Source organism: Drosophila subpulchrella, chromosome X (assembly GCF_014743375.2).
Source record: "Drosophila subpulchrella strain 33 F10 #4 breed RU33 chromosome X, RU_Dsub_v1.1 Primary Assembly, whole genome shotgun sequence".
In the NCBI taxonomy this organism is placed as follows: Eukaryota; Metazoa; Arthropoda; class Insecta; order Diptera; family Drosophilidae; genus Drosophila; species Drosophila subpulchrella.
This window is the reverse complement of record NC_050613.1, coordinates 20,871,428-20,890,458: the sequence shown is the minus strand read 5'-3', so window position 1 is coordinate 20,890,458 and position 19,031 is coordinate 20,871,428. Positions and strand designations below refer to the sequence as shown.

At 53.5% G+C, this 19,031-nt stretch overlaps 4 protein-coding genes across 5 annotated transcripts; 1 reads left to right on the top strand and 3 right to left on the bottom strand.

Moving 5' to 3' along the window:
• Positions 1-905: 905 nt before the first annotated feature.
• On the bottom strand, positions 906-15,341 carry LOC119557103 (serine/threonine-protein kinase Smg1). Of its 2 annotated transcripts, XR_005220039.1 has the most exons (10): positions 14,813-15,341; positions 14,382-14,745; positions 12,035-14,315; positions 8,472-11,972; positions 4,896-5,221; positions 3,454-4,777; positions 2,420-3,397; positions 2,003-2,351; positions 1,320-1,933; positions 906-1,254 (listed from the first exon to the last, which is right to left on the bottom strand). XR_005220039.1 is itself a non-coding variant. In XM_037869680.1 (9 exons), exons 1-9 carry the CDS (start codon positions 15,219-15,221, stop codon positions 1,734-1,736), a joined length of 9,732 nt encoding a protein of 3,243 aa, XP_037725608.1. In that variant the 5' UTR covers positions 15,222-15,341; the 3' UTR covers positions 906-1,733. The 2 variants fall into 2 exon arrangements, 1 of the variants encoding a protein (XP_037725608.1); XM_037869680.1 differs by having other exon boundaries at positions 906-1,933.
• Positions 6,268-8,380, top strand: LOC119557104 (histamine H2 receptor). Its single transcript, XM_037869681.1, has 2 exons — positions 6,268-7,209; positions 7,659-8,380. The coding sequence occupies exons 1-2, from the start codon at positions 6,728-6,730 to the stop codon at positions 8,305-8,307; spliced, it is 1,131 nt and encodes a 376-aa protein (XP_037725609.1). The 5' UTR covers positions 6,268-6,727; the 3' UTR covers positions 8,308-8,380.
• A 281-nt stretch (positions 15,342-15,622) lies between the features above and the next one.
• LOC119556318 (ataxin-1-like) lies at positions 15,623-16,783 on the bottom strand. Its single transcript, XM_037868404.1, has 3 exons — positions 16,467-16,783; positions 16,181-16,409; positions 15,623-16,120 (listed from the first exon to the last, which is right to left on the bottom strand). Exons 1-3 carry the CDS (start codon positions 16,637-16,639, stop codon positions 15,767-15,769), a joined length of 756 nt encoding a protein of 251 aa, XP_037724332.1. The 5' UTR covers positions 16,640-16,783; the 3' UTR covers positions 15,623-15,766.
• A 153-nt stretch (positions 16,784-16,936) lies between these two features.
• LOC119556317 (probable dolichyl pyrophosphate Glc1Man9GlcNAc2 alpha-1,3-glucosyltransferase) lies at positions 16,937-18,763 on the bottom strand. Its single transcript, XM_037868403.1, has 4 exons — positions 18,633-18,763; positions 17,665-18,579; positions 17,490-17,600; positions 16,937-17,420 (listed from the first exon to the last, which is right to left on the bottom strand). Exons 1-4 carry the CDS (start codon positions 18,698-18,700, stop codon positions 16,973-16,975), a joined length of 1,542 nt encoding a protein of 513 aa, XP_037724331.1. The 5' UTR covers positions 18,701-18,763; the 3' UTR covers positions 16,937-16,972.
• Positions 18,764-19,031: the final 268 nt, after the last annotated feature.

The window sequence follows — 19,031 nt, the reverse complement described above, 5'->3', positions numbered from 1 at the left end:
TCGAATGAGAAATATTTGAAATATTCGCCAATATTTGTAATTTGTCAATGTGAAGTTCTGGTCAAACGAAAGCTGAGGACAAATCCGATTGTATTTTTTTTTTTTATTTGTCGAAAGCTTCGAACCGGCCATATATCCGATATCCGTTGACATTGTAAGCCGTTTGTAGACGATGAAGCGGCCGAGTATCAGATTCATTTATATGAAATGATATAAATACTGCATCGTTTACAATGGGCATGGGTCACGTAGAAGCCGTGCGTTTATTATCATTACTACTGATTACTGTTTACCGACTATTGTATGTAAATTTTACTACCCATTATGTTTACTATCCTTGCTCATCAATACATATATATCCGGATCGCAGCGAAGATTGCGTCGATGATCCGCCAAAGTTTCCTTAGCAACCGGAGCAACAGCAGCGACGGCGGCAGCACGTAAGAACTATTTTGTAAATGTTATACTTTAATGTACTGTACAGATATACACCCCCCCCCCCCCATACACCATGCATATATAGAACGTTGTATATGTATATTATATATATATATATGAATTGTAACTGTATAACTATAGCGTTGCATTGAGCGATTGAGGATACAACTGATTTCACTCCAAAATAAAAGCGATAAGCGTAACATTTGAATGCAAATTTCCCCCATATTCGAGAAATGGTTTTTTGTATCCCGATGGCAAAATTGGTAACTTATCGAAGTAAAGAAAAAAAAAAACAAAAAATATTTGAACTTTTATAACCAACCAAAGCGAATAGAGCAAGTAAAACGATTTAGGATAACGATTGTCAAGTAAAACGGAAGCAAAACGTGAAGAACTTTAGAAAATAAATGAGTGATTATATAAACCACAACAGTCTACCTCCCTTGGAATTGAAAAGGTCAATGTTTTATATTCAGCATTGCGTTTATTGAAATAACTAAAACGATAACGGGGGGCGTTGATATCGATCAAGCCCACCACATCGGCTATAAAGGGGCATCTCGATTATATAGGGGCGTGTGTATATATAGTTTTAATATGGCTACGGATAATTTGGTAACACAATTTAATCATCGGCTTACACAACAATTTTGCACTTATGTGGGGGAAAAAAAACTAAGATTGGCTTAACATATAACTAAAACAGATCCGGCACGGCGTAAATATATATAGTATAATCGAATCGAATATAAAAATCGCACAACAGTATTCCAAAAGGCGGAGACCGGATAACGTAAATTGCGAATGTGAAACCTTGAAAATAGCGAATCCGATGTAAGGTCGTTATCCCCAGATCATATTTATCGGGAGCTACATACATATGAGCTGCTACTGAGGTCCTGCTGCTGAACCGGGGCATCCGGCCAGCTACTCTTTATGTCCACTCGGAATGCTGGATGCGATCCAAGAGGGCACGAGATCCGTTCGGCCAGTCCGCCGGTTCCCGAGCCACTGCACTCCGCGTCTGTTTGTCGTTTCGTTTCCTATCGTTTTTAAGCAACTACACTTGGTTGAGATGTGGCGACGGCCAAATTGGTTCTGCCACGGCCTTTGGGGAGTCGTCTGCCGTCAGGCTGCGACCGCTTATAGTCCGGAGGAGATCCTGAGATCCGATCCGTAGGTCGGATCCGGTCCAGAGTTAGCCCCAATGTTGAATGTAGTCTCTCCGCTCCGAGTGTTGTGATGCGTGGTGATGTCAAAAGCCCAAAAATGCGGCCGACCAGTGTGGAGAATTAGACCCACGGCGTCCAGCCCTCGTAGAGGACGGCCAGGTTGTCCAGATTGGTGGCCTCGCGAATGGCATAGTCCACTTGCTCGGCGACGGTGCTGCGCTGGTTGCCATCCGGGTCCCGACCCTCCAGCTTCATTCGGATTTTCTTCCACACGGACACGCCGTACGCATTGCGCTTCTGCTCGTGCAGATTACTGCCACCTGGGGGCGAATCAAATTTCGATAGATTGGAAACCCTTCCGCCAAGGATTCGTGGTTTGTTCTGCTCACCTTTGGTGTGCGTAAAGGTTTCGTAGGAGTCGGTTTCGCCTGCGTGCTGCAGAAAGTCATCCAAGCTCTTGTAGAACTCGTCGACCTCCTGGTTGGCCATCGCCAGGATCAGCTGCAGCTGCTGTTGCCAGTTTTGCAGCACAGTCGGCTGCAGTACGCGTCGCTCGGCGCAGAGATCCTTGCGCAGCTCCTGCAGCCGCAGGAAGAGGCCCTGCACCAGGCGCTGGCAGTCGCGTAGGTGGCCGCAAAGCAGCTGCACATCCGCGGGCACCAGTTTACCCTGGCCCTGCGCCTGGGCCTCGGAGCACAGGCTGCGCACATGGAAGCGCGGCATGTTCTCCTGAAGGCGCTGTGTGTCGGGAAAAATGTAAGAATTTAGAAATCGAAGATTTAGTTCCCCATTTGGTAACCACTCACCAGAGTCTCCTTGAGCAGGGTGCAAATGAAACGATGCTTGCTCTGCTGCTCGCCCTCCAGTGCCGCAATCTCCCGCTGCACTTTGCAGGTATGCTCCTCCAGCAGCCCGTGCACATTCTCCAGCCAGTAGGAATCAATGGCGCCTTCGGGATCCAATAGTTCAACGATGGCCTGCTCCACGGCGCTAATCCTCGAGCTGCTCGCCTGCCATTGTCCATGGGAGGCTAGCCATTGCTCCAAATGCTCCACATGTGCCTGCCCCTCCTCGCCGAGAGCTCCGGCATGCTGTTCCAGGCGGGACACGGCTCTTGCTGCATCCGCCAGCTGTCGCACCACCGAAATATGGGCCATCATGCGCTGGTTGTGGCACTGCTTAGTGCGCAACAGGTTGTCTATGTGATTGCGATTCCAGTTACTCCGCTGCGTCTGCAGTTGGCTCAGTTGCGATTCCAGGCCGCTTTGCAATTGCTGCAGGGCCCTCAGATTCTGGTCCAACTCCTGCCAACTTTCGCCAATGAAGGCGGCCAGTTTGGGGCGGTTGACGATGTGGTTGCCACAGCGCAACTGAGCGCCCAGTGCATCCGAATAGGCCCAATACTGGGCGGAGGCGGCCAGGGTGTGTAGCTCCAGTTGCTGGTTGAGCAGCGATATTTCCGCTTGCTGCTGCTGCAGGCCTCCGTCCGATTGCAGGGAGACGAACAGACCCTCGCACAGGTGATCCGCTTGGGCCGGATCCCCCAGCACTCCACAGTTGGCCGTGGGTCGGCATTGCGGGCCGACGGCGGTGTAGAAGTTGCGCGCCAAGAGCGGCAGCAGACCCGCCAAACTCTCCGCCTGGAGGCGTCGGACGAGCGCCACAACGGGGCGTGCCATTTCGCGCACATCACAGCTTCGGCTGGATTCTAATGCCTCACTGACCAGGCTGAAAAAGCACTCGTCGTCCAGCTCCAATTGGCAGGACTTAAAAAGACCCAGCTCCTGAAGGAAAAAACTATCAGTTAAACCCATAAAAATACAAAATATTGTTCACCCACCATTAACGGATCGTGGACATCCTCGAGCATCATCTTTACGCCTCTTACTAGCGAACCCAACGCGTTGGAGGCCATCTGGAACTGTTCGTAGGCGGGCTGCAGAGTTAGTAGAAATCTGCGCTCCGCTGGAAACTCGTCCGGCTGCTGATCCTTCTCGAGCGTGGCCTCCAGATACAGCTGTCCCAGACTGGCGGCACTGAGATGGCACAATGCACTCAGTTGGCCAAGATTGGGTTGCAGTAGGAGCAACCGATATATACTGGCTGGCAGATCGTACTCAAAGATCTGCTTTAGATGCGACAGCGCCGACAGAAGGCTCTCCATTTGATTTAAGTGCAGATCCTCCTGCTCGGTCATCGCCAGAACGCCTTGGCACATGGAGCGCACCAGGTGGATGAAGTGCAGCTGATGCTGCAGCAGTCCCTCATCCTGGCTAGCTAGTGCCACCTGCTCGTAGGCGGCGAATGCTGCGCCAGCCCGATCCAAAGTGCGAACTAGGCTGGTCTTCAGCAGCAGCAGGCTGCAGCCACTCTGGCCAATCATGGCCAGCAGAGCAGGAGTGGGTGCACCCAGGGCCAGAGCCTGTGACTGCTTGGCGGCGTAGCGCTGCGAGGACTCATGCAATTGGCAACTGAGCCGCACCCAAGCGGCCTCCAAGGCATCCGCAACGCCGAGGACATCCGCCGTGCAGATAATCGAACTGGATGACGAGTTGCTGTTGTTGCTGCCGGAGCCTCCGTGCTGAATGTACGCTGCATAGCTGTCGTGGAAGCGAACAAACAGATTCTGGCGGTGGCTCTGCTCCGGAAAGAAGTTCATGACCGCCGCATACTGCTGCAGATGCTCCGAGCTCTGCAGCGCCAGCTCGTCCAGCCGGCCCAGTAGCTCATCCAGCTGACTGCGCATGCTGTCGAATCCGGATAGCTGTAGAGCCTCCGCCAGAGCAGCAAACTCCCTGGCATTCTCGCCATCCGACTCCATTTGCAGCTGGACAAGCTGGGAGTGCAGTTCGGTCAGGTGATACGGCTGCAGGCACTGGCCGTAGGTGCTCAGGAGGCACTGCACCAGGCCAAAATCCGCCATTCGCTCGGCACTGAGCGAGGCCAGGGCCTCCGAGTGACCACGGCGCACTGCATGACGCAGTGAGGCCGTGTTGAAGCTGTGGCTCTCGATCGCCGTGCCCAGCGACTTGATCTCCGCGATGAGAGCACTGCGCTGGTTGAGCTCCACGAGCTCCTGCTCGGCCACTAGCTGTTTGTCCTGTGCCTCCTGCAGGTTGCCCACCTCCTGCTGCATCTCCTGCAACTGCAGCATCATGTCTGTTCTGGCAAATGAAAAGAAAGTTGGTTAATCAACTGGGAGGTTAAGTATACTTTAGCTTTTAAGAAAACATCCTAGTGAGGTATACCCTCAGAAGTTAAAGAAATGACGGAGCTACTCACTTGTTGGTGACCCAGAACTTCTGCAGCAGACCCAGTTTGCTCAGGAAGTGCTGTCGCTTGGCATCCCAATCGTGTGGCTTTCCCTTGTTCTTGTCCTTCTTGTGGCACTTGAGATCTCCGCCACCCGGACCACATGCTCCTCCTCCTCCTCCTGCTGCCTGCTGCTGGTGCTTGGCATTCAGGGATCGACGCAGGGCCTGGGCATCGTCGTTTATAGTCCAGTCCACCAGAGGATCGTAGACGAAGGCCTCCAGCAGGGTGAGCAGAGTCTCGCGCTCCTTGCGCATCACCTTCAGCACGTATTCACAGCCCAACCGGAAGGAGCCCTGCAAAAGACGATGGGATTTATGGTTAATGGCGGTGATATCTATGGATAAACAAATATATTACACCCATAAATGGGACATAGGGATCCATAAACGTACGGCGGAACCGTTTCCATCTGTTGTACAGCGCACAGATATACGATTCGATATATTAGCAATGCTTATTTTATGGGAACGCAAACCCAAACCAGAAACAGAAACAAACCCAAACCATAACCATGTTCTACATATACGACCTCTACTGGCATCGAACCTAATCGCTCTTTACAATTGTAGATTGGCCGTAATTTATGTGATAAGCCCCTAGACTGTCCATGTACATATATCTATATATCTATATCTAAAAGGGTTCAGATTTACCCCGATTTATCCATTTGGCCATGCAATTCTCAGATGTTTCTCCAACATACCCCACATGGCTTGTTTCGATCCACCAGCAATGTGTCGAAAGTCAAACAAGCAAAAAGTGCATGGCTTATTGATACGGGTGGGTACTTCTAAAAATATGTCATCTGTTGCCAGATAGCTGATAAAATTCTATCATGACCGTGACACTTTAAGATGAATCAGAAGAACCCATGTATGTTATATCGCATCTGCTAGTATTAAATTCTAAATTTTAAAGCTTAAAATGTACCTATGTGCTTTGAATATATATGTACATATTTCTAATATCTAATACTTCTATCTAATAATCTAATCGATTAAATTTCATCCATCGAAAAGATTAAATATGTGGGTATTGCTTTCAATTGTGTAACCTGTTATCGGATTTTAAAAACCCATGCATTGAAATGGGAGGCCTAGGCTATACCTATCCATTTTTGTTATTGATATTTTATGGTTAAACGTTAGGTGTACTTTTATAGCACCTACTAGTTTTACAAGGTCTTAGGTAATATTACCAGTTTGCCAGCCATTGACTTATAATATACGTTCCTTACATTTAATTTACAGAAGAGAATCGATAGATCCAATCAAAGATGTATTTGCGAATCTTTTACTACGTATTCGAGTTACTGCCACAGGGTTTTTTATCGTTCTATTTTGGTCTGCGGAGCTGGGCTAATCTGGTAAAACCCCCAGCGATCTGTTTGGCCATTCATCGGGCCCGGGAGTCCGGCCACTCGAAATGCTCTGGGGCAATGGATGGGTTTTGGGCAGCACAATGGGTGTTTCGAGTGGTTCAATTGGTGGATGGGTGAATGGTTGGGTGGCTGGTTGGGCCTGCAGAGCCGGTCGAAAGTGGCGGGCTTATCGACGGATTGCGGTTCTCACGCTGGATCTGGCCGCGTTATCAGTTAACTGGCGGTGACAATGTCGTAGAGCCACCAGCGAAACGTAAACAAACGACGCCCACGGTTCCAGCCGAACTCCATTTGGAATCTGTATCTGAATCCGAAACGAGCCGAAGTCCTGGCCAAAAACCGCAGAGCTTCGGCTCCCACGGTTGCCAGATAGTTCCCCACTGGCGTCGCGTGCGCTTCGTTTTCCACATCGTGTGTCATGTCAGTTTCCAGCACCTCATCGCCCGCCTGGGATTATCAAAGCTCTCCGACACCATTGGATCTAGGTGTAACCATCCTGTGGCAAAATGAGCAGCGAAATGCAACGGTCACGGGTCGGAGTCTTCAGACAACCAGCCTGGGTCCCGGCCATCTCCTCTGGCTGATCATCAATGCCCTCCTGTTCGCCCTCATCCTGGGCGGCAACATCCTCACCATTGTGGCGGTGCGCACCTGCCGCCACCTGCGATCGGTCATCTCCAACCTGTTCATCCTCTCGCTGGCTGTCTCCGATTTCTGTGTGGGACTGGCTCTGCCCTACCACCTGGTCTTCTACATGGGCTCAGACATTGGCGCCATGAGAGCTCCCTGCCTGCTGCGCTTCTTCCTGCTCATCTGCGCCTGCTGCGTTTCCATGCTGACCCTGATCTCCATTGCAGTGGATCGGTATATAGCAGTGGTTTATGCCCTGCACTACAGAAGGTAAGTGGTTTGGGTCAATCAAGCTAGATCAATGATTCAACGCGTTAAACATTTCAAAGCATCTGGTATAACTGAGTTACTAAGTTGTTCTGTTTAACCCAATATGTATCATATGTTTAAATAAACATTGGTATAAAGTATAGATTGATTCATAACTTGAAAGAGAGTGTTCATGAAAGGCTCTTTAATCTAAATCGATTTTATGACGATTATTTCGGATATCTAAACAATAAGGATTCTAGTAGTATTTACTCTACTTATATACGTATCATAGTCAAATGATTCGAATATTGGTATAGTTCAGAGTTCGGGATTGTTGATTCACGTTTTAAGGGAGAGACTTCATGAAAGGGTCAACAATCCACACATATTTTGAGGGTGATTGTTTACAATCTCTATGTGGGAAAAACCCACCTAACCCCTTGCTCATTCTCCTAATCCTCCCACAGATACATGACTCGTCGGGTTGCCTATAGCATCATCATATCCAATTGGTGCCTGGGTGCCGTGGTGGCCCTGATTCCCGTGTTCTGGAATCGATGGCCCGAGGCGCAGGCTTGTGAATTCGATGAAGTCCTCTCGCCCGGTTACATAGCCGGGGTAATCACGCCGGGCTTTGTGATCATCTGGATCTGCATGTTCCTCGTCTACTGGCGGATCATGCGCGAGGCTTCCAAGCAGGCACAGCGATTGCGCCAGTCGGTGGTCTACAACACGGACGAGGCCACCACCATGAGGAGTCTGCTGCTCCATCCGGACTGGAAGAGTGTCCAGATCGTGGTCTTCATCATGGGCTGCTTCACACTCTGCTGGCTGCCGTATTTCTGTGTGGCCATTGCCCAGCTGTTCAGCATTTGCCAAAGCAGCTCGATGATCTACAAAACGACATTCTCGCTGGCCATTGCCAACTCTGCCCTGAATCCGATCATCTACTCGTGGAAGAACTCCGGCTTCCGGCGTGCCTATGCCCAGACACTATGCTGCCGGACAGCGAGGCAGTGCGAGGATCAGTTACCGGCGGACAGCAAGCACCGCATGGAGGCCACCTCCTCCTCCACGGGCTACCAGCAGGAGATCAAGCCGAAGGCCACGAAGTGATCACCTGACTTGGTGGTAATATGTTGAGATGATAGCAATTAAAGTGAATATTATCTTTAAGAGCTGTTTTTTTTTTTAAAGCCATAACAGATTTGTTGAAAATTTCGAAAACCCTTATGTGAAACTGATACAATATATAATGGTATGTATATAGGCAATCTTACCTCGATTCCGGTGATCCCCAGGGCGTGCACCAGATTCTGGGTGAGACGGAAGGGCACCTTCTCGGGGATGCGCAGTGTGCGTCCCTTCTCGAAGCAAACGTTGTAGTCGATGTGCACGATATCGCCGCTTCCCAGGTTGATGAGCACGTTGTCCAAATGCCGATCGCCCAGTCCAATCACATAGCCAATCATCGACATGACCGACATGCAGCGGGCATACCGACGAACCGATAGTCGCCACTCGGCGGCGTTTCCCGCCTGGCACCACAGCTCCCGGGCGAGCAGATCTCCGGGCGTTTCCTGGGACAATTCGGCAAGCACCTGGCGTAGGGCGGAGATGGGCCACTGGCGGCGAGGATCGCTAACCTGCAGATTGTGCTTGGCCAGTAGTGGGGTGAGTTTGCTATAGAACAAATCCGTAAAACGTCGCGTGGCATTGGCACCACCACCGGCTCCAGTTTTGCTCGTAACCTGCGGCTGTCGTTGCTGCCACTTCTTGTAGAGCGCGAAGAGCGGGGTGACTCCGTCAACCCAGCTAATCAGTCCGGATTGCGGACCCAGCGGGATCACCGAGTAGTGGTGGGCACGATAGCATCCGTTGCCGGGCGCATCACTTCGGCAGGCCATGATGGCATTCGAGATGGACAGAAACTGCATAATGCGCTCGTCCAGATGGAGATCCTCCATGCCCTTGAACAGGAAGGTGTAGCGCTGGCCATTGCTGCCGTAGAAGGCCACCTTTTTGGGTTTCGTCTTGGTAGGCAGCACGCACACCGATCCCTCGACGCTCTCAATGTAGACCTGATCTTCATCCGGCCCGTGGGCATCCAGACCGGGCATGGAGATTCGCATCCGTCCAATGCCACACAGCACCGGGCTGAGGCTCTGCATCTTGAGCGTGCTGCCGGTGCCCCTGATCATGTTAGCCTGAAGAATGTGGTAGAGCTGCTTCAGCTTGTCCCACGCCTCTGGATAGCGACGAGTGCGCAATGCCTCCACAGTGGAACGTATGGGGCCGTCAAATCGCTTTCGGAAACTTCGCTCGTAGCTAGTCTCCGCCGGACGAGCGGTGAGGGCGGCCAGGGCCTCCAGATCCGCCAGCAATTGCGGCCGCCAGACATTGAAGCGATTGTTCTTGCCCTCGTGATCGTCCGCACGAAACTCCGTTGCCAGCGCACTCACCCGACTGACGTACGTGTTGTAGATGTGGGCCAGCGAGTGGATCCAGTACTCGTCCCACAGCAAGCACACGCGGCGCAGCTCCTTCACCATCAGTTGCACGTGCTGCACTGCCTCCGGCGCCTGCTTCGAGAGTTCTCCCAGCAAATAGCCATAGCAGCAGGCATCCTCTGTAGTCGGTGGTGTGTTTGCCGGCGGCGCGGCTGCATCTTGTTGCTCCCTATTGGCACCCACGACTGCCGGGAAGATCACCAGCTGGGGACGACTCTCGGCCAGGCGGCAAAGCAGGTCGCAAACGCTCTTCCTCACATACGGTTCGTGGTGATTCAGACGGCTGAATAGCTGCGGAATGATCACCTTCCAGGGAGCGATGGGAGTGGTGTGCAGTCCCTGCTCTAAAACCTCCTGCAACCCGCTGGCATGCTTTACAATCAAGCGGAGCAGTCGCAGCGTTGTCGTGACCATATTGCTGTCGTCCACATGGAAACGTTCCCGCTGCTGTACGGCTCCATCTACGCTTGACTTTTCCGGACCGGAACCCGCCTTCAAGCTGAGGTACTGGAAGTACGAGCGTGCCGCATCCTTGTAGTAGTCATATGTGTTGGCTATGGCCCGTCGCCAAATCAGCAAGATGGCATCCAGCACTTCAGGCGGCTTATCGGCCAGCAAACTCAGCCGGCGCAGACAGTTCTTGGCCGCCTCATCATCACGGGCACGCGCCGCCTCCGGACACACCTCTACACAGTTTGCCGGCGGCTGTTCCATGCTCAACGCCTGCAGAAGCTCACCCAGTTGCTCATTGTCCAACGGCTGGGAAATGTCCAATGCCTGGCTGAGGGCCGTCACATCCGCCTGGCTAAGCACACAGCCGCTGTCCACGATTTTCTTACCCCAGCGATAGCACCAGTTGCCGTAGGCAATCAGTGCCTCCTCGCAGTTGGGACGCTGCTTTAGGCTGGCATGCACAAGGCGGGCAACCAGACGCTCCGCTTGAGGGATGGCCAGCGGCTGGCTGGGGCCACAGGTAAGCGGACACTCGGGCAGCTGGTCCAGCAGTTGGATCAGAGCCGGCGACTGATTGGTTACCAAACCATTGCACGTCCTGGCGGCTATCCAGTCGGAGAGGGTGAGCAGGAGATCCGCACCCATGGCCGGCTGGTGGCTGCTCCTCTGAGTATTCAGGCAGAGGGAAGCGCACACATCAATCGATGAGCTTAGATCGCAGCACTGCGTCTGCTGTTGCTGCTGCTGGAGATGCAGGCACTTGACCACCTCACTGTAACCGCGAAGCAACTCCGGATTGTCCGCATGCACTCCTTCCTCCTGTGAAAACTGTCCGACTATCTCATCCAGCGGCTGACCAAAGAACTGTGTCAGCAGAGTATCCGAAAGCTGAAGATTTCCCTCCTCTCGCGCTGCGGCAGCTGCGTCCAAGCAGAGGGTTTCCCAACTGCCGGGTGCGCAATGCTGACGGAGCAACTGCGTCCACGCCAGGCAGCGCATCAAAATGGCACTGGAGATGGGATTGGAGCGGCTTTGGCATCGCTCAGCGGAAAGCGGAAGCAGGGACAACTCCTGACCGCTACTGACACCCTGCACTATATGTCGCAACAGAGTCAGCTCTCTGCAAGATCGTTGATCGAAACTGGGGTTCAGCAGGCTGTCTCGCCACTGGTTGTCAAGTAGATTCCTCGCCTGATCCGTCACGCAACGTTCGTCCATCAGCTTTGACAGTACAATATCCTCCGTACGTTGGCGAACATGGGCGGATGAGAAGCTGGCACGTCCGCCCAGGGCACTCACTGATCCAGACTCCTCCCAGTTACTTGGCCACAGGCTCAACTGCTGCAGAGCTCCTCCGAATTCGTCCATGGAGGAGTATGTTTCCTCTGCCCTGGCCAGCAGCCGTTCCAGAGCATTCACCTCAACATTGCTGCGTTGCAGGAAGGGATTCAGTTCTCGGTCCTCGGGCCGCGTGAGTTGCTGCTGCTTCAGTTCCACCAGCTGCGACCATTGGCCCATGTCCTGCATGCACTGCATCATCTGGGCCAGGACAAACTGTCGCGTGTGCGGCTCTAGTTCGGGCTGATGCTCCTCCTCGGCCAGAACACTCCTGTAGCCGGCAAGTGCCGATTCCCGTTTCCCGGCCGCCTGATCCGCCGCACACAATAGCCACTGGTAGGACTTACTGCTCCTGGAACGAGCCCACAGGCACAGACCTCGCAGGGAGTCCGCCTCTTGGCAGCTGACCCAGGCCCAGGCCATATAAACGATAGCCTGGCTATAAGTGGCATCTTGTGCCTTCTGGGTGTGCAGAATTTGCTACAAAGGATAGACGAAACTAATATTACAATGAAAATGAATGCCCGGCAGAGGTAACTCACCTGGGCATAACGTATAACCAGTTCCGGCTGCTGCACATGCATGGCGATAATGACCACGCCAATGCGGATGCGATTAAACCAGGACTGACAGGTGGGATTATTCAAGCGGAAGAAGGCCGCCACTGGTTTCTCCGGCGGACGCAGAGCAAAGGCGCTGCCCTCGGCGGCGTTGTAGATAAGCTTCTCCAGCGCATCGAGAAAACCCAGCAGCAGACTCAGATTTCCCTGCATGCTCAAGAGCTGCTCCAACGACAGGGTGTCCAGGGCTGAGCGCTCCATCTCCTTGGCACAGCCACTCAGCAGTCTGGCGTGCCGCATGATGATGGCCTCGAATCCCAGGAACGTTTCCTGCGGCTTCCCCAGCGTCGTGCGGAGTCGCTGATCCACACAGTATCTGGCCGCCTCGAACTGCAGCCAGGCGGTGGCCAATCTCTGGCAGCGCTTTGTGCACTGCGCCAGCTTTTCGTGCCGCTCATCCTGCGGTCCCACTTGGCAGCTGCGCACAAAGAGCTCCCGCAGGTTGTGGATCAGCGAATCCTGCTCTGGTTTCTGCAACCGTTCGAAGAAATCTCGGAAGACGGTGTCGCGCACCGCACTGCACTGACTCATTCGCTGCTGCCAAACGCAAACACGTCTACTGGTCATCCCTGATATGGGTGATTCACCACCGGTGAGCGTGAGATGCAATGGCAACTGGGCGTAGATCTGGGCATAGGGCCCATGGCCATTCGTGGAGAGCACCTGCAGCTGTTGGAGTGCCGTATCGCGGTACAGGATCAGCAGCTCTGGCAGATGACGAAGCCTTTCTGGCCCGTAGTCCAAGACCGTTTGGATACAGGCAGCACTTTCCAAGGGCGTCCATTTGGAGGCGGTAGCCGCAATGTTGCGGCAAATCCCCAAAAAGTTATCTTGCTCCATGAGTAGATCAGCTTTCTCGCGGCACTCACTCAAGAGCATCTGCGTCCACTGCAACAGTATCCTCAGGTTCTGGGCCGCCAGCTGGCCAGCCTGTTGCAAAACCGAGTCCAGGAAGCGAAGGATGCTGGCGAAACTGTTTGCCGTAGGCGAGGTATTCTCCGCCGCCAGCTCCTGATCACGAAGCAAACTGGAGTTGGTGCGGAAGTTGTGATTCGCCTGACAGTGCACCACGAGCAGACCCAGAATTGCTTGATGGGCGGCAGGGTAACTGCTCCAGAGCGCCATCTCGTCGGCCCTGCAGTTGGTAAGAAGCAGCTCCAGAATCGATGGCTTACACGCGTACATGCCGATGATCGAAGAGGTCTGCTTGGCCAGGGCAGACAGAGCGGCCAGATGGAAGACGAGGAGCACGCCCGCCTCGCTGGCTTTCCTCTCGGACTCCTCCGTTGCGGGTGAAGTCGACAGCAGCTGCAGCAGGCAGGCATCAATGTCGTCTACGAGATATTTGTACGCCTGCTGCAGCAGGGGCACATTCCGAATGAGCAGAGTCTCCTGGCAGGTGCGCAGTAGCAGCCGGTAAGCATTGCCGCCCGGCGTTTGGCGCCTGAGCTCCGCCAGATAAGGATTGGACTGAAAGATCACGTGAACCAGACTGGGTGGCAGACGGGCCCGCAACCTTCTCACGGTGCAGAGCAGCAAATACAGGACACTCTGTCGCTGGGACTCCCTCAGGCAAAGCAGCTGCTCAAGCTGCCAAAGCAGAAGCTGCTCCAAAGTACTCGGATCTAGTCCACCAAAGTTGTTCAGCAGACAGATACAGAGCAACTCATTGATATTGACCAAGGCATCCGTATCCGATTGCAACTCTAGATGGGGCATTATTTTGGTTAGATGATCCACGGCCATCTGGACAATGCACTCGCAGGGTGGCATGCCCACGAATATCTGCATGCGGGCCAAGCATTTGAGCAGCGTGTTGAAGGCGCCGGCGAAGGCTCCCACACGCTCTGCCGTGGCTGCCGGCTCGTCTTCCTCTAGCGTTGTAATGTCCTCCACAAACTGGGCCAACAGGCCGTAGCTGAAGTCAATCTGCTTGCTGAAGTACGGCGTCAGCTGCTCCAGCACCTGGGCACAGTGGGCCTTCAACTGCCTGGGCTGTCCCGCCTCCAGTTGCCAGCCGATGACGATGTCCACCACGTCGGTGAAATGGCACTCGAATGCGTCTCCGTAGCTGGCCGAGAACTGTACCAGCGTATTGCTGACGGCGGTGAAACTGTCGGCGCTCTCGGCATTCTCCAGGAAATCCTTTAGCAACAGCATGATCTTGTCCGCGTACAGATGCAGCTCGCACTTGGTGTCGCAGCTGCATGTGGATTGGGATGGGTTACAAACAATATGAAAACATACGGAGGAGTGGGGAAGGGGTCACCTCAGTGTGGTGCGCAGGGCCACGATCAAGTACTTCTGCATCCGCTTGCTGCTCCTGTAGTTTTTCACAATGAACTCCTCGTACAGGGGATACGACTTACGATTAAGGAAGCCAATCAGACCCAGGGTCTTGCTGCACTCCTCCAGAACTGGAGGCGAGCACTGCTTGTACAGGGTGAGCATGTTTTCCAGTATCCACACGAAGGAGCACGACATGTAGCCCATGTTGATGGGCGTGCGCACGGCCTGGTCCAGTTTGGCGCAGAGCTCTAGGGCCACGGTGGGATTGGTCTCGTTGATGAGCCTGCGGATGATCTTGGACAGGCGCAGGTCCTCGCCATTGGACGTCATGTTGACCGGATCAGCTGTGTGTGTGTGAATCGAATCGAGTGGTTGGCGGAACCAAGGTCAAGGTCTAGTCAGCGGACTCACCTTTGCACTGGTACACCTTCCGGTGATTTTGGGTCACCAACTGCCCCGGTCCCGACCCCTGCCCCTTGACCATCTCATGGTTCATGTTGCGCAGCAGCAATGAGTTGGCAAACGCCTGCGCAGCCTCGTGCGTCTTATTCCCGCTGGGCAGCCACATGTACTCATTGCCTCCTGATCCGGAGGCAGAGGCACTGCCGCTTCCACTGGCACTACCACTGGCGCTGCCACTCCCGCTCCCGCTGACGCCCTCGTTGACGCTGCCACCTTGATTGCCATTGTTGTTCCGGAGAACGCGATCAATCTCCGCGTGGAACGCGGACGACGCCTCCTCCTCGGTCCCAGTCCCATTGTAGTTGTCCGGCTGGAGCGCGTTCTTCATTGAGGGAATTGGCGGCGCTAGCGCAGACATCAAATCGCCCCGAATCTCCGCATTAATGAGTGTTTAGTTTAGTGGGTTATACTACGTTTAGTTTATACTAATTTTTTTTTTTTGTTCCAACGAGCTAGTGGTGTGCACTTTACTATCGATAGGGCCAGCTGTCGCGGGCCATCGATGTTCCCCCGTTCGGTTTGCTTGTCCTGGTCGAATCCTTTACTGCCCCTCGTACCGGATGTTACTGCTCAGCAAATTGCTTGTGATATTGGCGATTGAGCAGGATTCTCAAGGATTCCTGGATGTCCCAAATACCATGTCGTGACACGAATTTGGGCTACGCCGATTAAAACTGTTGAATGCAGCAGGCATCGGCCAAAGTGCCATCTCTACTACCAGGCACTCTCCTTTTGGCGCGCAATTCAAATTTCAAAATGCAACTTTTTATACTTTATTTAAAAAAATCAAGCAAAACAGAGTATATATTGTACATTAATTGTTTTCAAGCTTGCTGCGTATTGCAATGAATATATCCCTGAATAGCCTGCTGGGTAAATATAGTTAGTAATAGTTCTTCAAATCTAATTATTTAGTTTCTGCATCATGCGTTGTGTGTAGACGGCCACAAAACTGGCCATCTGTGCGTACACCTGGTACGGATTCTTGAACGGCGACGCACAATAGGCCCCGGCTGGGGGAGAAGACATGGAAACTGGCAATCCCACTGCCGGAGCAGGACATGGCGGTGGAGGTGGAGGCGGAGGAGGACGTGGTGCCACCGGCTGCTCGCGCGGCACCAGCGACAAACAGATATCGCCCACTTGCAGCTGCTGACACTTGAGCTCGTACAGCTGCAGCGACAACTGGGGATTGCACGAGGCCCAGCCCTGGCCGTAAACAAACATCGGATGACCCGGCAGCACCTCCAGGTCCATCTGAAAATAGCCAAGGATACGAATGAGGTATGTGAAGAGCTGGGGATTGCGATAACCCACCTTGGCGTGCTGTGTGTCGAAGCTGAAGGTGAGCGTCACGTGGCTGGGGGATCCTGCCCGGTCGATTCTCACCACAGTGGCCTCCCGGAGCTCAAAGCGCTGGTTGCGCAGCGCCGACTGGATAAAGTCCTCGGTTCGTATGTCCTCTACACGACGCAAGGCCCCGCTGGCCAACTCAATGTAGGATCCCCGGCGGAAGTAGGAATCGGAAGAGTCGTCAGAAGGCCCACTGCAAATTGAACCCATTGATGATACACTGGACAGGATTAACCTCTTTCCTGCTTACTTGCTGGGCTCCTGCGGCTGTGGCGTAGGAGGATTTGGAGGGGGTGCCCTCCTGATTGGATCGTAGCCACAAGCATATGAGAACTCCATGTGCATCTGCATGTCGACCTGTTCGCCGGGACGGAAACTCATCAACTGAGCCATTTTCCGCCAAGGCAGGCAATTGATATACATTCATTCAGCCAATGTGTTTTCCACGGGTTTTCCAGGAATGTCACCCACTCGGCCAGCCCGGCTGTTACCTGTTTTATGGCCCAACCGTCCATAATCTGGTCGTGGCAACAGGTACGCCGCCCAGACGCCGGCGATCGCTACCTGTTGACTGAATTCCGCTTAACAGCCATTGTTTAGCCGGGTACCAGAGGACCAGAGAATCCCCGCCAGCGGCGCCGCCGATCTGGCTCTTGCGCCAGGCGCCTTGAAGACTGCTCGGCACCACCACTTTGATCGCAAGACGTGACCAATTGCGGATTTCTGCTGAAGCCGAAGCTCATTCTACTGTTCCGTTTATTTGGTTTTTCGTTTTCTCTTAACAGCGGATGTGGAAGAGGAGGAGGTGCCCGTTGGGGTCACCTTGCCCCAGCTGAAGCCCAGGGCGTAGAGATAGTAGGCCCCAAAGAAGTAAAGCACTCCAAGTGCCGAGTACACGGAGGTCAGCAGCAGCGGCAGGAAGGGCAGGCGCTTGTCCAGATGGAGGAGGAACGAGAGCAGATGCTCGTACAGCGGAATGGCCAGGAAGCCCAGCATGTAGAGCCACTCCAGCGCGTGGAAGCCCCGGAAGTTGGGAAAGATGCGGTACAATTGACCGTACAGCATGGCCACGTATGACATGTACAGGGAATACCGGGGAATGTACAGATCCGCGTCGAAGAGCAGCGGAAACAGCGAGAAGTAGCCGGCAACGCCCAGGATGTAGGCATATCGGGCATCCTCCCTGTTCACCAGGGTCAACAGACTGCAAGTGGGTGGTCACGGGGTTAGTGGGTCTCCTCGTTAGTGGGTTAATGTAGGGGCGAGCACTCACCAAAGCGGGATGAGCACCATTAAAATGGCCTTTTCGTGGACATGCCAGCCAAAGACGAAGGAGGAGCAGCCACACAGCACCACGGCTCGCAGGAAGACCAGGGGACTTTGACTGCAAGAAGGTATAGAATTGGGATTAGATGTAGTTTACAATGTACCCTGCAGCTTCTCCTTACTTCTTGGGACTGCGAAAGAGCTTCACCAGAATGGGCAGCATAAAGAGAGCGGTCAGGGCGAATGTCACGGGTGGTGTGATGGCCGGCAGCACCGAGTGCCGGACTTCCTGCACCAATCCCGACGTGGTCGAGGCGCCGGCGTCCTGGACCTTCAGAATGCCAGCGGCCACCTTGTCGGCGGTGTTGTAGAGTGCCCAGAAGTTGGGCGCCCAGTAGGCGTGCGTCAAGCCGCGTTTGAATGGGAACAGGCGGGAAAACACCTGCGGCAACTGCTGCCAAAAGGGTCCGAAGGACACGGCGAACGGTGTGAGTCCCACAGCCAGCAGTTTGACAAGGGCGGCCACCGTGGACACCACATTCGCTTGCTCCAGGCAATAGAATCTCAGCAGGTAGACACCAAACGCGGGAGCCATGTACAGGAAGATATGCTTGAAGTTAAGCAGCACGGCGAAAGCAAAGGCGCTCCAAAGGAACCGCTGCCGGATGAGGGCGCCGATGCTCAGGAGTAGTATGCCAAACAGGAAGCCATTGTACTGGAAGTGGATGTGATCGACGAAGAGCAGTCCCACGTTGAGCAGCAGCAACATGGAGCCGGCAAAATGCTGCTGGGTGTCCCGAGCCAAGCCCAATGACCCTAGGCAGCTGCGCACGCCGAGCACATAGACCAGATCCGTGGCAATCACCGAGAGCCGCTGGAAGTAGACGGTGCCCTTGGACTCGTAGTTAAGGTTCTGCACATCCAGCATCCGCGGGTCCACGTACTTGGCCACCTGCGATAGCATCCACTCGAAGTGGGCGAAGAAGGGCGGATAGTCCAGGGTCCATTCGCTGGTGGCCTCCACATACCAGCGCTCCAGAGGCAAACTGTGGGTGATGGCCAGCCAGTTGCGATGTACCTCAAAGTCTGTGGAGTGGCTATTGCATATGGATTATTGGGCATCATCACTGGAATATGTCAGCACACTCACTAGGCAGGAATCAGGAGGATCTTCAGGCCGGTGGCTATGCCCACCAGGTGCCAGAAGAGGTCCTTCATCTTCGATTCTGTCGGGGATTGGGTTTGGTGTCGTTTCTTATCAGCGGTGTGTGTTGTCCGATTGGCCCAGCCTAGCTATATCTAGCTTGGAAGTAGCCAGCATACATTTATCGATTGTCGCATTTCGTTAGCCAGATCTGGCTTGTAAGTAGCCAGAAAGCACTTACTTTTTCTCTATTTTCATAGTTATAGATGGCGTATTGGTAAACGCCGACACTTAACAGGGCTATTATAGATGGCGTATTATTAACCGAGCTGTTATAGATGGCGCGCTTGAAAACACTGACAACAGAGCTCTGCTCTGTTAGTTAACATTTCTTTGCAGAGTGAC